General features: G+C 55.8%; 1 protein-coding gene and 1 long non-coding RNA gene across 8 annotated transcripts in view; both read left to right on the forward strand.

Moving 5' to 3' along the window:
* Positions 1-16734, forward strand: part of HSPG2 (heparan sulfate proteoglycan 2) — a 101931-nt gene that overhangs the window by 55117 nt on the left and 30080 nt on the right. For 5 of the 7 annotated variants that reach the window (XM_084874770.1, XM_084874774.1, XM_084874772.1 and 2 more), the window contains 16 exons: positions 164-277; positions 412-539; positions 917-1003; positions 1483-1532; positions 1850-1944; positions 2256-2396; positions 2785-2976; positions 8738-8830; positions 9171-9251; positions 9474-9704; positions 11086-11199; positions 12606-12733; positions 12885-12971; positions 14854-14912; positions 15108-15275; positions 15386-15496. In XM_084874770.1, the coding sequence (XP_084730896.1) occupies positions 164-277; positions 412-539; positions 917-1003; positions 1483-1532; positions 1850-1944; positions 2256-2396; positions 2785-2976; positions 8738-8830; positions 9171-9251; positions 9474-9704; positions 11086-11199; positions 12606-12733; positions 12885-12971; positions 14854-14912; positions 15108-15275; positions 15386-15496 (1879 nt within the window). The remainder of the gene's footprint in view (positions 1-163; positions 278-411; positions 540-916; positions 1004-1482; positions 1533-1849; positions 1945-2255; positions 2397-2784; positions 2977-8737; positions 8831-9170; positions 9252-9473; positions 9705-11085; positions 11200-12605; positions 12734-12884; positions 12972-14853; positions 14913-15107; positions 15276-15385; positions 15497-16734) is intronic. The other 2 variants (XM_084874771.1, XM_084874776.1) reach the window with 1 other exon arrangement.
* Positions 3557-7225, forward strand: LOC311618031. The gene is made up of 4 exons (XR_014794208.1): positions 3557-4551; positions 5100-5201; positions 5728-5946; positions 6372-7225. It is a non-coding gene; the product is annotated as an uncharacterized lncRNA (long non-coding RNA).

A 16734-nucleotide genomic window follows, 5' to 3' on the forward strand; every position in this document is an offset into this window, starting at 1 on the left:
TGAGCTCTGGCTCCCACACCCCTGTCCAGCCAGCTCCTTTCCTGGTGCTCCCTTTAGCTCTTTCCACCTCCCCAAGCCCACCCCAGCCTCCCCACCCAGGGGTCCCTGCCCAGAATGGGTCCTGCGGAGGATTCTCCTCCCATTGCCGTCTTCCCGCCCCCAGGACTGTGACACCGGCTACACACGCACGCCCAGCGGGCTCTACCTGGGCACCTGCGAACGCTGCAGCTGCCATGGCCACACGGAGGTCTGTGAGCCCGAAACAGGCGACTGCCAGGTGGGTTTCGCCCTTCCTCCTCCTACCCCAGAAGGGAAGAGTGGTCAGGCAGGAAGCAGCAGCAGCTGACGGGATCTGGGGCCTGGGCCTGTGGCCTCCGGGGGGTCATTCCTAACCATGTTCTGCCCCTTCAGGGATGCCAGCACCACACAGAGGGTCCTCGGTGTGAGCAGTGCCAGCCGGGATACTACGGAGACGCCCAACAAGGGACACCACACGACTGCCAGCCATGCCCATGCCATGGACCCCCCTCTGCTGGCCAGTGCGTCCAACCCCTGCCTGTACCTGCCCTTTCCTGAAATGTCCACTGCCCCCTCCCAGACTCCCTGCCTCCCAGGCCCTCCCGAAAGGCAGTGGTTCAATACTGGCCTTCCCTCTCCCTCAGTGTGTCATTTTATGGTATGACACACGTTCCCGCTCTGGGCCTCAGCCTCCTCGTCTGTGAAATGGGGATAATGATGTGCTCCAGCTGTTTCCTTGTGTCAGGATTGAGTGAGATGATGCACACGGAGCTCTTAGTAAAGTGCCTGGCACTCAGAGTATGTTAGTGCCCTCGCCCCTCCTTCCCCTCCCTGCTCCCCTGGTCCTGGAGAGAGAGCTGCTGACCGTCTAACTGGGCATTTGCCCCCACACTCTCAGGGCCACCCACACTTGCTTTCTGGACACAGACGGCCACCCTACCTGTGATGCTTGCTCCCCCGGCCACAGCGGGCGTCACTGTGAGAGGTGAGGCGGGTCGACGAGCAGGGTGGGTGGCATGCAGGAGCGGCTGCCCCTGGAGCCAGGCTGGGCCCAGTCCTCCTGACCTGGAGGGAACAGAGGCTCCCATTCATCAGACACAAGCCCCCAGAGCGTGGTCAGCTCCTTTCCCAGAGGGCCTCAGCCCTAAGCCTCAGGTCCTCGGAGACCTGCAGTTCACCTCCAACCCCAACATCCCTGACCCACGCTGGCCAGAGACTTCCCAGAAAAAAACCCTCATTCCTGTGGAGGGCATAGGTTTGGGGCCTGCGCATGCTAACTGCACTGGCTCCGTGGCCTAGGGCACGCGCCTGCTCTTCTCCCAGCTGTTTCCCCGGCTGGAACATGGGTGAGTTAGACTGATTGGCTTCTTCCATCGCTGAGGTCATGGGTCCCTGACGCACAGCAGGCTCAGCAGGATTCTCTCGCTCTGCCCTCCCTTCATCTAGTGCTTTCTCTCTCCATAGGTGTGCCCCAGGTTTCTATGGCAATCCCAGCCAGGGCCAGCCGTGCCGAAGTGAGTATGGTTGGGGAAGCCTTCCGGGTTGGGCTACCCAGTCTGCCCCAGGGGTGAAGTCAGGACAGAGCCTTCGTTCTCCTTCCTCAGGGGCCGGTGACTTTCCCTTTCTGAGCCTCGGCTTCTTTGCCTGTAAAATGGGGAGAGTATATGGCACCCCCATGCCAGAGGGCTGCTGTGAATGTGTGGAAGGCCTACGGGGTGGGCTTTCAGAAACAAACTCCCTCTTCGGGCGGTGAATTAGATGATGGGGCTGTTGGAAATGGGAGTGCTTGGAGCGGGTTTGTGATTCCAGCTGTGGCTTCCCTCCACTGCAGGAGACGGCCCAATGCCAGAGCCAATTGGCTGTGCCTGTGACCCCCAGGGCAGCATCAGCAGCCAGTGTGACGCCGCTGGCCAATGCCAGTGCAAGGTTAGTCTAAAGCCCCGCCCTTCATGAGGTCCTGACCTGCAGCCACAGCGGTGACCGGGCCTCCTCACCGCACCCTTGGGACTGTTCCTGGGCCCTGGCCACCTGCCCTCGGCGGGCTGCTCTCTGCCCCACGGCTCCAGGACTGGTGGGAAGGCAGGCGGCAGCTGATGGGATCTGGGGCCTGGGCATGGGGGCGAAAGGGGCTCCCAGAATTGCTGGAAATGGCCGGGAAGACTGAGCTCACAGGTGGCTGGAGGTGCAGGAGACGCAGCCTCGTTCCCTGCACCCACCTCTTCACCCATCCCCCCCAGGCCCGGGTGCAAGGCCCCACCTGCAACCATTGTCAGCCCCACTACTTCCACCTGAGTGCCAGCAACCCCGACGGCTGCCTGCCCTGCTTCTGCATGGGCATCAGCCAGCAGTGCGCCAGCTCCTCCTACACCCGCCACCTGGTAAGAGCCTGTGCCCACCCCTGCCCTGGGGCCTGCCACCTGCCTCTCCCTGACTCGTCGTCACTGGGGCAAATCAGAACTCTGGCCCAGGGGCATCCCCACTGTCTATGAGGACACTTATACCCATGCCTCCATTATTGCCATGTCAGTACAGCTCCCAGCAACACTCGCCCTGCCCTGATACTCCCGAAGACCTCATAATTGCTTTTGTCAGCACTGGGCCCAAGCCCCTCCTTTCCCCAATTGCCCCCCCCCCCCAATCTCCCCATTGTTTCTGTCTCAGTCCTAATCTCAGCCATCCCCGTTACCTTCCCTCATGTCCTTCCATACCCCTCCACCAAGGTGCCAGCCCCAGTGCCCAGGCTGACATCCACCCTCCTGCTTCTAGATCTCCACCCACTTCGCCCCCGGGGACTCCCAAGGCTTTGCCCTGGTGAATCCGCAGCGGAACAGCCGCCTGACAGGCGGCTTCACTGTGGAGCCCGTGCCCGAGGGTGCCCAGCTCTCCTTTGGCAACTTCGCCCAACTTGGTCACGAATCCTTCTACTGGCAGCTGCCGGAGGCATACCAGGGAGACAAGGTATGGCATGCAGCCGCTGGCAGGCCCTCCTGGCGTCATCTTTGGGCCTCTGCTGAGCCTCGGGGCCAGTGGGGACTCAGAGCTATTTGACCTCAGAGCCGTCTGGGCCAGCAGGCAGGTGTCAGCCACATTGTGGTTAAGTGCACGGGCCTTAGGGTCGGATAGGCCTCAGTCTAGACTAGGGGTGTCGAACTCAATCAGAGAAGGGGCCAAAATCTAAAATCCAGCCTAAATCGCGGGCCGAATGGTTTACTGAACAGTCATAAACTGACAATGTCATAAACTGACAGCGGAGTGCAGTGATGACAGCGCGGTGCGGGCCACATTGCAAGGCCTGGCGGGCTGGATTTGGCCCGCGGGCCTTGTGTTTGACACATGTGGTCTAGACCTTACCACTTACCAGCTGGCTGCCTTTTTTTTTTTTTTTTTTTAAATATATTTTATTGATTTTTTACAGAGAGGAAGGGAGAGAGATAGAGAGCTAGAAACGTCAATCAGAGAGAAACATCAACCAGCTGCCTCTTGCACACCCCCTACCGGGGACATGCCCGCAACCAATGTACATGCCCTTGACCGGAATCGAACCTGGGACCTTTCAGTCCGCAGACGGACGCTCTACCACTGAGCCAAACCGGCTTCGGCACAGCTGGCTGCCTTTTGATAACCCCCAGCTCAGGGTGGCTGGGAGGATTGGAGATCGTGCCCGGCACATAGTAAGTGCTCATCTATTAGTGATTATTAGCTCTCAATGCAGTTAGGTCCTGGACGAGACACAAGGACAAATAAGACACAGTTTCAGTTTCGCTCATTTGCTCACTGAAAATTCACCTGAGGTAATGGCTCTGTGCTTGGTGTTGGGCATAATAATAATTCTTATTGTAGGTCATATTCATTGAACTCTTACTCCGTGCTCAGCACTGTTCCAGGCACTTATCTATATAGCACAGATCACAGCTGTGTGAGCGATGCATTATGACTGCTCTGTTTCATCGGGGAGGAAACTCCGATGAGAGGTTAGGCAGCTTGCCTGAGCTTCCATAGCCAGAAGGTGGCCGTGCTGGGATGCACACCCAGGTCCGAGGCCCCCCTTCACTACACGGGTCAGAGACAAGCATGTCTTTGCTGCTCCAGAGTCATGGTCTAGTGGGTGGTGATGGTGCTACTGTGGGGTACAGGGTCTTCATGGAGGACTCCCGGGCAGCTTGCCCAAATGCATGCCTTGGGTAGTCATGGTCACCTGGTGGCACCCAAGGAAGTGGGTCCTGGTCCAGGAGTCCCCTGCTGGCTGAGGCTGGCGTTCAAGCAGATACATCCTCTCACCCAGGGCCCCAGGAAGGTCAGGCACACTCAGGAGGCGGAGTCTCGAGCTGTCCTGTCCTTGTTCCTTGGACAGACCCAAGTGTCCCAGCCTCCTCCCAGAGCTGGCTGCCTTCTAGTCTCCTCTCCCTTCTCGGGTTCCTCCTCCCCCGGCCTGGCCTGCAATTTCTAGACCTCTCTCTCTCTCACTCCTCTCCTGCTGTTTCCCTGCGCCCACAGAGGGAGGCGTACTTTGCGCGGTTGCGCCGGGCTCACCAGGTAGGCCGGTGACCGGGTGTTGTGAAGTTGATGTGACGTGGGCATGGTGTGTGTTTGGATGCCCGCAGCTCTGCATGAGGAGATGCCCAGTGCCCAAGGCATTGTGGGTGTGCATGAACCCAGGTAGTGCCTGTTGGCTTCCCGGTCGTGTCACCGTTGTGCCCAAGCCCCTGCGGTGCTAAGAGTTAGAGTCAGGAGGTGGGTGTGGCTTACCTGCTGTGCGGTCCAGTTCTGGTGCCAACCACCTGGTAGCCAGAGTGGTGGCCTAGTGAACTAACTCAGTGCTAAACACCATGTGACTATACCCGGCCCCCAGGTTATCCTGGCACTGCCTCCCAAGCAGCCTGCATTAACCCTCTGTGTGCAGGCCCCCCTCTAGCAGCCTGGAGTTAACCCGTGTGTGCCAGCCTGGAGAGGGGCGCATGCGTCTTTCTCCCCTGTCAGTGTGAGCCTTTCTGGCCATGATACCCCCCGGGAGAGGCCACTCCCCAGGCCTCCAGCTCTCGGTCCTGGGAGGTCTGAGCCGGCCTGTGCCCTCTCCCCATCAGAACCGCACGTCCCTCTCCGAGGAGCAGTTGCGGGTAGCGGTGACTACTGGGAGGATCCCAGGACCCCCAGAGGGCAGGGGCCGGGCACAGCCGCTCTCGCAGGTAACCAGGGCCCGGCCTGAACAGGCTGAGTCAGGGGCCCCAGAGAGCCTAGTCTAAGCAGGAGCCTTGAGCCGAGGCCCTGGCCTTCCTGGGCCATTTCCCCAGGCCAGACCAGGCCCAGCCTGATGCCCAGTCCACTCCATTGTTGTCCTTGAGAAACTTTCCAGAGCCATGGATGGCTTGGCCTGGCACCGTGGGTACGCATGGGGAGTGAGGCCCAAGGAGCTCCTCCTTCCCACAGATGCCTCTAGGTCTGCCCCTCTCTTACCAGATACCCTCTCAATGTGCTTCTCTCCGTAGCCTATCGTCACCTGAGCCCGTCCCGGGCTCGCCCCATTAGGCTCATGAGGAGCAAGAGGGTGGCGGATACGAGGGCCAGAGCGTCAGGCATCAGCAGTTATAAACAGATAGAACAGAAGCAGACGGCTGGCTGGGCCTGGCGCGGCCTGCGGGAGGGCAAAGCCTCACAACATCCTTTCTATCCCTCTCTGCTCCTTCCTCTGCCCTCCCTCTCCTGGTCCCTCAGGTGGACGAGGCCCAGAGGAGGATGGACGCTGAGATCTGGCAGCTCCTTTCCAGCTTTGCTGCCCAACCTCACCCCCCTGCCCCCAGGCTCCTGCCCCAACCCCAGCCTGCAGCTGCTCTGCGAGCAGTTTCCTCCTCCTCCTCCTCCTTCTCCTCTTCCTCTTCCTCCTCCTCCTCCTCCGCTTCCGCCTCCGCTCCTCTGTCTTCCATAGGCTCACAGGTATGTGCCAAGGCACCCACCAAAGACCCCCACACACCATGTTTTCTAGACGTTGGTTCTGAACCAACTTCACAATTTCTGGTGTTTCCACACGCTGCCTGGATTAGTATTTAGTTCAGATTTTCCTTTAAATCTATCATGTAATATCTCAGTTATGCTAGCTATGCATTTTTAAGTACGCTTTAAGCCTGCCATTGCATTTAAAAACATTTTCTGGTGTGCTGCGTCTGTCACCTTGGGGTCCACAGGAGGCCTGGTCCCAAACCATGCCCAGTGAGAGCAGTTGGGGTGTTTGGTCCAGACAGGGGAAGCAAGTTGTCCAAAAGCTAGGCTGGGACCTCGGTGGTGGGTGCGGGGTTCTGTCCCTCGGCTCTCGTGCCCTGCACCTGCTCCCTCAGCTCTCACTGCCTGTCCTTCTGTCCTAGTTCTCTCTCTCCTACGAAGGCTTCTCTCTGCTTCCTGAAAGCCTCTATTATTGGCAGCTGCCCCGAGCCTTCCTGGGGAACAAGGTAATGAGGAGCTGGGAGGGTTCAGGGGTGTCAACGAATCCTGAAATTCCAGTGGGCCCTTTGTCAAAGCTCTTCATGATCTAATGGGTAGACCAAGGCCCAGAGCAGGGAAGGGACTTGCCTGGGGTTCCACGTTTCGGTCAGAGTAGCTGAGGTTGCACCCAGCTCAGCACTTGCTCTTCAGTGGCCACAGGCCCCTGGCAGAGGGGCTGTCTTGCCTTAAAGGGAGACTCCCCTCCTTTAGGCTCCCTTTACCCTGCGTCACTGAACTAGCTCCTGGCACTACGTTCCTTCATTCAAGAAGCATTGGTTAAGTACTCACTTAGCGCCGTGGCTGTATTGCAGAAGAGCGAAGACCCTGGCCTCCCAGCGCTCAGTTAGTCTGATTATCCTTCCTGTTCTCAGCACCAGCAGCATTATTATTAACATTAGTGTTATATCGGCATCATCTCCATCTTATTCCAAAAATGACTTAGAGTCTTCTAAAGCAGCGGTCGCCAACCTTTCGGACCTCACGGACCACATAGTGGTCCATGGACCACCGGCTGGTGACCGCTGTTCTAGAGAAGACACATAATTGGTAATAAAAGAACACACAGAGAGCAGCGGACAAGAAAGTCGGGCCCAGGGGAATGAGGACGGGGAAGCCCTGCTGAAGCCACGGGCGGAGCTGGACGTGGTGGGGACGGCAGCCCTGGGGCTGGGTGTCGCAGGCACCGTGCTGAGTGCCATGTTTTACGTGGCCCGTGGCACTCAGTCCTCATGCTGTTCTCCCACTTCCATAGGAGGAACGTAAGACTCAGAGCTTAAGGGACTTTTCCAAGGCCGTCCATTCAGTAGAGCTGGATTTGAACCCTGGTCTCAGACGGCAGAGTCTGCTCCCTTAGCCACCCTGCTGCACAGGCCTGCAGCTTGGTCCTGAACATGGCAATGAACTTGCTGACATCCAGAGCAAACAGAAAACTATAGTCGTGTCTTAGTTAGCTGGTGATGGCCCTGACCTTCTCACCTCACCCTGAGCTTGTGGAGAACATTCTCAGGGACCGGCATGTAGTCCGGAGACATTGAACACATGCTCACAACCGAACGAACAAAAACCTGTGAACAAATGGGCTAGGCGTGATGCACTGCGGTGTTGGTTTGAGCATCCGCCCTGATGGCAGAGGACAGGAAGGGAAGTCCTGTGGGCGGAGCGGAGGCTCTGGCTGCCCACACAAAAGCCTTCGGTGACAGAACTGAGGGCCGTTTCATTGTGAGCCACAGAGAACCTCAGTCCCACTGGCTTGTCGGCAACAAAGAAAGGAATCTATTGGCTCTGGTAGCTCCCGAGTCCAAGGGCGTCTGTACCAGGCATGGCTGGGCCCAGGGGGTCACTGGGACTTCGTCTCAGTTGGTGTCCTCCTCTGGCCTCCAGGAGGGCTGGTAAAGGAAGTTTCTCTGTTCCAGTAGAAAGAGCAGATGACCCGAAACCGGTTTGGCTCAGTGGATAGAGTGTCAGCCTGCGGACTGGAGGGTCCCAGGTTCAATTCCGGTCAAGGGCATGTACCTTGGTTGCTAGCACATCTCCAGTGGGGGTGTGCAAAAGGCAGCTGATCGATGTTTCTAACTCTCTATCCCTCTCTCTTCCTCTCTGTAAAATATCAATAAAATATATATATATTTAAAAAAAAAAAAATAGAGCAGATGAGCCAGGTCACGTGTCCACATCTGATGGAGTGGAGTGGGAGTAACGGAATGTGGGATTGGCCAGGCCTGGCTCATGTCTCTGCTCAGACTACATGGCCTGCATGTAGGACATGGTTTCTTTTCAAGGAAACCAAGGCTGCAGTTTGCCAAAAGCGGGAAATGGATTCTGAGCAAACAAAGCCGACCTGCCCAGGGGACAAGACCTCGGAGGGCCACCCTCAGCCCCGTTTCCCTGGCTGAGAACTTGAACCTTTGGCAGCCTCCCCGGGCGGTCACGGTCGTTACTCCTGCCTGCTCTGTGGGTAGTTCCTTCTCATGGACAGGGCCTCAGAGAGTGTTTGCTGTGATTGTCAGGCACTTGGAAATGGGAAGCCCCCAAAGCAGAAAAGAGGCTGCTCAGGGTCACTGCCACCAGCTCAGGCTGTACGGGAACTGTGTGATGACCTGTCTCCTAGGCAGCCACAGGCCAGGCCTATTGCCCGGCCTCTGTTTGGGTGGTGGGTGAGACAACATGGGTACAACAGCGCCTTGCAAGATTCTGCCCCCTCACCAGAGGAGGGCGATCAGGCTGTGACTGCCGGTCTTCCCTCTCGCAGGTGGCAGCGTATGGCGGGAAGCTGCGGTACACCCTGTCCTACACAGCCGGGGCGCAGGGCAGCTCACTCTCGGACCCTGACATCCAGATCATGGTGAGCACCCGATTCCATGCCAGGCGGGCTGAGGGCAGGTCAGGCGTCACCCTCATTGTTTCCTCTGTCCTTTCAGTCCAGCACTCAGCTGGCCTGGCACGGGCTAGGGGGGTGGGGGTAACCCCATGTTCCCACCTCAACATCTGGTTGCACACCACCCAGGCAGAGGCCCAGCTGCCGGGAGAAGGGGGCAGTGGGCATGTGCCAGATTCCTTTGGGCACATGAGCTGGAAGATTGGAGCGTGGGAGGCGGGTGGTACAGAGAGTGTGGATCTGGTGGAGGACTCCAGTGTTCCCAAGAGCCCCTCATTCCCCTCCAAATCCCACTGGTGTCTCCCAGGGCAACAACATCATGCTGGTGGCCTCCCAGCCAGCACTGCAGGGCTCCGAGAGGAAAAGCTATGAGATTGTTTTCCGAGAGGTAAGGAACACCCACCACCCTGTGTCCAACCCTCCCCCACCCCCACCCTTGCTTTGGAGACCGGCTTTGACGCCAGCCACCCTGCTGCTCGCTCCCCCATCCTCACCTCAGGGTCCTCCTCCAGTGCCTAGAAGGCAGGAGTCGGGGGGCGGGGTTGCTGCAGAAGCAGCGCACAGAGCCTGACCCCCCTTCCCCCACACGTGCTATCGTCCCCCCACCCAGGAATTCTGGCGCCGGCCTGACGGGCAGCCAGCTACACGCGAGCACCTCCTGATGGCACTGGCTGACCTGGACGAGCTCCTGATCCGGGCCACGTTCTCCTCGGTGCCCCTGGCGGCCAGCATCAGCGGGGTCAGCCTGGAGGTCGCCCAGCCCGGGCCCTCGAGGGGACCCCCGGCCCTGGAGGTGGAGGAATGCCGCTGCCCCCCGGGCTACGTGGGCTTGTCCTGCCAGGTGAGCGTGGCCGGCCCAGGCACCTCTGCTCTGGCCCTGCTGGATCCGCCACTAGCTGGTCAACTGGCATTTGACGAGTCGTGACTTCAATGTGTTCTGCAATGTCTCGTTTATTCTCCACAGCAGCCCTGGAAATGTGTCATTATCCCCTTTTCACAGTGTTTTTTTTTTTTTAACAATAGAGGCACTGAAGGGTGAATAGCTTACTGAGGGCACACAGCTGCCACCTCCGGAGGTTCAGACCCAGCGTGTGCCCTCAGGGTGCCCAGCAGAGACAGGCAGAGCTCTAGCCCAAAGCAGAGCGTGGAGTGTCTCAGAGAGAGGAGGGACCGCGGGGAGGGGATAGGGTTCTAGGCAGGAAGGCAGAAGCTCAGAGGACCGTGTGGGGAAGGGTCGCCCCTGGAAAGCCGGGGTGGGGTGTGGGAACTTCCTTAGGCCTGGAACAAGGCTACCAGTGGGAGCTGGGCCCCGGGAAAATCCCTCTGCCAATGGTGAGTGAGGTGGATGGGGCAGGGGGGAAGGTGGGGAGTCCCGTTGGGAGGAAGGGCAGTGGCATCCGTCCACCATGGAAGCAGCCTCCCTCCCAGCCGCTCGGGAACCCCACCGGGGGAAGCCCGCATTCCTGCAGTGTTCCATCGGTGCCCCTTCACTGCGGCCACAAGAATTTTCAAACCCAAGTCCACGAACTTCAGATCCCTTGAAATGATAAAATGTAACACGTTTTGAAGGGGGACCCCTGGGGAAAGCAGAATCCTTGGTGCACTTTTTCTGCAGTGAAGCCAAGCAGATTTATCAACGTGCCTTTGAAATGGTCGGGGAGAGGGGGCGGGCTGGAGAGATTTCAGAGAAGGGCTGGCGAACAGCAGCTCATTGTTTCAGAGCCCACGAGTACTCACCGAGAATGAGGAAAAACATCCTCGGGGGTGTGCGCGCAGCCTCTGTGGCTTTGTGTCGTGCACGTACAAATGGTTGCGAAGCTCTTCAAGGGCTCATTCCAGATCCTCTCCTGAGCCCTCTTTTCCCATCGAGGGTTACATCCTTCCAATGAAGACCCTGCCAGAAGAATTTTCGGGAACAGAGTCCTGGGGATATGGGTTCTCCATTCAGGATGAATTATTATTGCAGTGAATTTAAGGGGCGGGCGATGCCAGGATGAGCTGGGACAACATCCAGCTTCGGAGTGTAGAGTGAAGACGGAGACGTGGGAGAGGGCGGCTGGGAGGGGGCGAGGGGGTGGAGGGCCGGGCCTGGGATTTTCCCTCCCAGAGCCAGCGAGAGGCTAGCTGGTGGGAAGGGAAGGAGGGTGTGGGGTTCAGGGTCTCCTGGCTTTGGAAGGGACTGCACTGGAGATGGAGACCAACCTTCCTCTCCCCCTTCCCAGGATTGCGCCCCAGGCTACACACGCACTGGGAGTGGGCTCTACCTCGGCCATTGTGAGCTGTGCGAATGCAACGGCCACTCGGACCTGTGCCACCCAGAGACTGGGGCCTGCTCGGTAAGATGCAAGCAGGGCCAGGGCAGGGGCCGGCTTGGGTGGGCCTGGGTGGGGTACCAGGGCTCGCTGTAGGGTAGGGAGGGGTGCACTTGGTAAGGCCAGCCTAGGTCCAGGGGCAAAGATCATGGGGCATGGCCTGTGGGACAAAGCACCTATGCCAGCAGGTGGCAGCAGCCATGATGGGGTAGCCAGGACAATGGGATAGCATCCATCTTTGTTTACTAGAGGCCCGATGCACAAAAATTCGTGCAAGGGGCTTGGCCCTCCCAGCCGTGGCGGCTGCCTCACAGCCCCGGCTTTGTCCGGAAGGCCATCTAGACGGTTGTTCCGCTGTTCGGCTGTCCGGTCTAATTAGCGTATTACACTTTTATTGTTATAGATTTTTTTGTTAATCCTTACCCAAGGATGTTTTCCATTGATTCTTAGAGAGAGTGGAAGGGAAGGGGAGAGACAGAGCGAAACATTCATGTGAGAGAGACACATCAATTGGTTGCCTCCCAACGTGCCCTAACCAAAGACAGGGATTGAGCCCACAACTGAGGTATTCTCTTGACGGGCATTGAACCTGACACCCTTCAGTCTGTGGGCTGATGCTCTCACCACTGAGCCACACTGGCTGGGGCTGGAATAGCATCTGTCTTTATAAAAGAAAACTTTGGTATCTGCAATTTTTTATCATCCAGGTGGCACATGTTCTCTGTAGACAAGTCAGACTACAGAGCTAACCCAAAAAGAAAGTAAAAACCTCCTGTAGTCCTACCACCTGGGGGTGATTACTGTCAACATTAGTGTGGAGGGCTTCTGCTCTTTTTCTGGGCCGATGTCTGTACGTATTAATGTACCTTTTGTTTTCCAAATGAACATAGGATCGTTGTGTTTAGTGAGCTTTTTTCACTTACAGGGTCTTGAACATCTTTCCATATCATTTTTTACACCTGAACTTTTCAGAGTGGGATGTCTTAGCCTCCCTGCAGTATGTGGTCAGGGTTAGGTGGTTGACAGAGCAAGGAGCATGGCACATTAATCAAACAAACATGAATCTCTTTGGAGAAGACTATTACCCCACATGTATTTATAATAAAGCATCTATTTTTAAAACTCCCCACATACCCAGGTGTACCCCTTTACTTTCCCTGTGATATTACAGCTGTTCAGGGAGAAAATGTTAGAAATGTCATCAATATCGTCCTATGTTAGATAGTTGGGTGGGTGTTGTTTTTAGTTTCTCTCTTCATGGATTTTTAGGTTTATTTCCAGTATTTTGCTTCTATAAACACCACAGAGCTAAACAGTCCTTAAGATAAGTGCACACACATGGTATTTCCAGACCAAAGGATTCCAAAGTTGTAAGGGTTTTTGGTAAATTCTGCCAAAGGCTGAGTGGCCGGTGTGTTTGTACCTCACAGCAATGCCAGCACAATGCCATTGGGGAGTTCTGCGAGCTGTGTGCCCCTGGCTACTACGGAGATGCCACGGCCGGAACGCCTGAGGACTGCCAGCCCTGCGCCTGCCCGCTGACCAACCCGGAGAACATGTGGGTGCCTCGCTCAAGGCCCAAGGAAGAAGTCCCGCTGGGGGTGGAGGGCACTGCACTGGCCGTCAGGGCAGGGTGAAGGGGGCAGGGTGAAGGGGGCAGGGTGGGATTGCGGCATCCCATGGCCTGACCTGTGCCTCCTCTATCCCAGGTTCTCCCGTACCTGTGAGAGCCAGGGAGCCGGCGGGTACCGCTGCACAGCCTGCGAGCCGGGCTACACCGGCCAGTACTGTGAGCAGTAAGTTTGCCAGTAGGAAGGGGTTTGTGGTCAATTCCTAGGTGAGAGCCCCAGATAGAGTGCTGCTAAGAACGTTCTCCACCAGGATCATGTCCCTCCCCTTGGTTCCCTGCTGCCCTTGGGTAGCCTTGTCACTCTTTAGTCTCATCCACTTCCAACTCCTAACTCTGCTCTACTCGGGCTGAACTTCGTGACTAATTGATGTTCAGGCCTTTGCATGAGCTATTTACTTTACATGGAACATTCTTCACCCTCAAACTTCCCCTTTCTGGCAAACTCCTGTTTAGCCTTCAAGGCTCAACCTCATTCATTCATTCAGCACGTTTTTATTGAGCACCTGCTGTGTGACGTGTAGAGTGAGAAGGTGCTGGAGATACAGTGGTGAAACAACACAGATTCCATCCTAGTCCTGTGTAGTCTACCACCTGTGATGGGGGAGAAAACAGCAAAAAAGTGATCATACAAATATATAATTATAAGCATTGGTAAGTAGCCTAAGGAGAATATAACAGGTCCCGGGGAATATGACAGCTCAGAAGCCCCATTCCCAGGGAAGTCTCCTCATTCTCAGGAGCCGTTCTGTGCACTCACAGCCCCCAATACATGTTCCTCACTCTCATTTTATGTAGTTTTCCTTCCTTCCTAAGTCATTTATTTATTTATCTTATTTAAAGTGTTACTAATAATAGTACATACGTCTCCTTTCCCCCCCCTTTGGCCTCCCCCTGTCCACCCCTCTCCCCCCTCCACCCCCCCGCAGTGTCTTGCATCCATTGGTTATGCCCGTTGTCGGCAAACTGTGGCTCTCGAACCACATGCGGTTCTTTGACTCCTTGAGTGTGGCTCTTCCACAAAATACCACGGCCTAGGCAAGTCTATTTTGAAGAAGTGGTGTTAGAAGAAGTTTAACTTTAAAAAAATTTGGCTCTCCAAAGAAATTTCATTCGTTGTCCTGTTGATATTTGGCTCTGTTGACTGATGAGTTTGCCGACTACTGGGTTATGCTTATCTGCATGCATACAGGTCCTTTGGTTGGTTTCTTACCACCACCACCCCCAACCCTCCCTTGCCTTCCCGCTATAATTTGACAGTCTGTTCGATGCTTCTCTGCCTCTGTATCTATTTTTGTTTATCAGTTTATAATGTTCTTTATATTCCACAAATGAGTGAGATTGTGTGGTATTTATCTTTCACTGACTGGGCTTATTTCACTTAATGCTCTCCAGTTCCATCCATGCTGTTGCAAATGGTAAGAATTCCTTCTTTTTTATAGCAGCATAGATTTCCATTGTATAGATGTACCACTGTTTTCTAATCTACCCATCTGCTGATGGGCATTTAGGCTGTTTCCAAATCTTAGCTATGGTGAATTGTGCTGCTGTGAACATAGGGGTGCATATATCCTTTCTGACTGGTGTTTCTGGTTTCTTGCAATATATTCCTAGAAGTGGGATTACTGGATCGAATGGCAGTTCCATTTTTAATTTTTTGAGGAAACGCCATGCTGTTTTCCACAGTGACTGCACCATTATGTAGTTTTCATGTTGGTTTCCTAGTAAGTTAGTTCCGCAAGAGCAGGAACTTGGTGTTCACCGTTGTATTTCCATAACTTAGCATAATAGTTGCTTAATAAACATGAATTGAATGAATGTCTTCCTGGAGAATAAAGGCTTTACCGCCCGCACACCGAACTTGCTGATATTCCCTTGCCCTCCCCTTTCTCAGCTCTCCAAGGCACTGTGTGGAGGCCTCTTTGGTGTCTGAAATCCTTCCAGAGCACTGAGCCTCCCCAGCCCATGCTGGGCAGCCAGCTCCCCAGTCCACCATGAGGCACCAGGTGCCCTGGGAGCAGACAGAACTGGTCGTTGTTCCTCCCTTACAGGTGCGCCCCAGGTTACGTGGGGAACCCCAATGTGCGAGGGGGCCGATGCCTGCCGCAGGGTAAGTGGGACCATAGCCCCTGGTCGAGGTGATGGTCAAGTCAGGGAGCCTAGGGAGTCTGAGAGGTGCCAGTTCTGGGGGACAGGACCAGGAGGAGGGCAGGCCAGTCCCTGGGAAAGCAGAGATACTGAGATAGTGCCGTGTGCTCGGCCTCCTACCTGAATGGCCTCTCCCGTCCTCCCCTCCCCCTACCAGCAGACCAAGCCCAACTGGTGGTCCAGGTGCAACCGCCTCGGAGCATAGTACCCCAAGGTGGCCCCCACTCCCTGAGGTGCCAAGTCAGCGGGAGCCCACCCCACTACTTCTACTGGTCTCGCGAGGATGGGCGGCCCTTGCCCAGTAGCACGCAGCAGCGACATCAAGGTACCCATGGCCCCGACCCCATGAGCCACCCAGTGGCCGGGGAGCCACAGGGCCGGGTGATGGGAGGAGGGTGCGTCTGCACCGATGAGCTCCCGTTGTTTCCCCACCAGGCTCCGAGCTCCACTTCCCCAGCGTCCAGCCCTCCGATTCCGGGGTCTACATTTGCACCTGTCGTAACCACCATCACGCCAATACCAGCCGCGGAGAACTGCTGGTCACTGGTGAGTTTCTCCTCCTCGTCCCCGGGACGGCCTGCCCTGGGCTGGGCTGAGGCTGCAGACCCAGGCAGCTGGCACATTCATCCGCCAGAGGGCATGGCGGCTGCCCGCACAGGGCCACTGGCCACAGAGATGGAGAGAGGTGATGGAGTTAAGAACTGGCTTTAAAAAAAAAAAAAAAAAAAAAAAGAACTGGCTTTAGCCGAAACCAGTTTGGCTCAGTGGATAGAGCGTTGGTCTGCGGACTGAAAGGTCCCAGGTTCAATTCCGGTCAAGGGCATGTACATTGGTTGCGGGCACATTCCCGATGGGGGGTGTGCAGGAGGCAGCTGGTCGATGTATCTCTCTCATCGATGTTTCTAACTCTCTATCCCTCTCCCTTCCTCTCTGTGAAGAATCAATGAAATATATTTTAAAAATAAAAATAAAAATAATAATAATAATAATAATAATAATAATAATAAAAGAAAGGGGAAAAAAGAACTGGCTTTAGAGCAGAGATGGCCGGACGTGGTCACTGAGGGAGAGAGAAACATCTAGGACGATGCCTAGCCATCTGGTTTCCAGCAGCTGGGCAAACGGGGTGCCATTCACTGAGATGAGAGAGGCTCGATAGGAGAGTTCTTTATCTGGGCTCCCCCAAAAGCAGAGTTTGAGACAATGATTTGCACGATAGTAGTTTATTTAGTAGGTGAAGAAAGACAGGGAAGAGAAGGCAGCCAGCAACAGGCATGTTATTGAGTAAGTTAGCACTGTGAGCAGGTATTTAATGCTGCCAGGGGAACTCTGGGAAGCTCAAGGGTAAAGCATGCACCTTGGAGTCACCCCATCCCAGGATCGGGGTGCTGGGCTGTGTACCTACCAGCTCCTATCAGCCATCACCTGGGGCCTGTTGTAGGAGCATCCGTTCCCCTGCAACTGCCCGCCTCCTGGGCAGGCACAGTGGTCTCTGGGGATCTGAGAAAGCCCTTGTGTGAAGAAGTGCAGTGGCTGGCAGCAGTCAGACCTGGTGGCACTGAAGGAGCAGGGTGAGGGGACTGGGTGGGGCACTGGCAGCACCTGCTACCAACAAGCCAGAGGGAATGCCAAGTGTGAGATGTTTGGGGAAACATGTAAGCAGGTACAGCCGGCAGGCATGGGATATGTGAGTCTGCAACTCAGGGAGGAAGTCCCGGCCAGAGAAATGAATATGGGGGTGTTGGTTGGCCTAGGGGTGGTGTTTATATTTTTAATTTTTTTTA

This window comes from Pipistrellus hanaki (genome assembly GCF_964339955.1).
Source record: "Pipistrellus hanaki genome assembly, chromosome: 2".
In the NCBI taxonomy this organism is placed as follows: domain Eukaryota; kingdom Metazoa; phylum Chordata; class Mammalia; order Chiroptera; family Vespertilionidae; genus Pipistrellus; species Pipistrellus hanaki.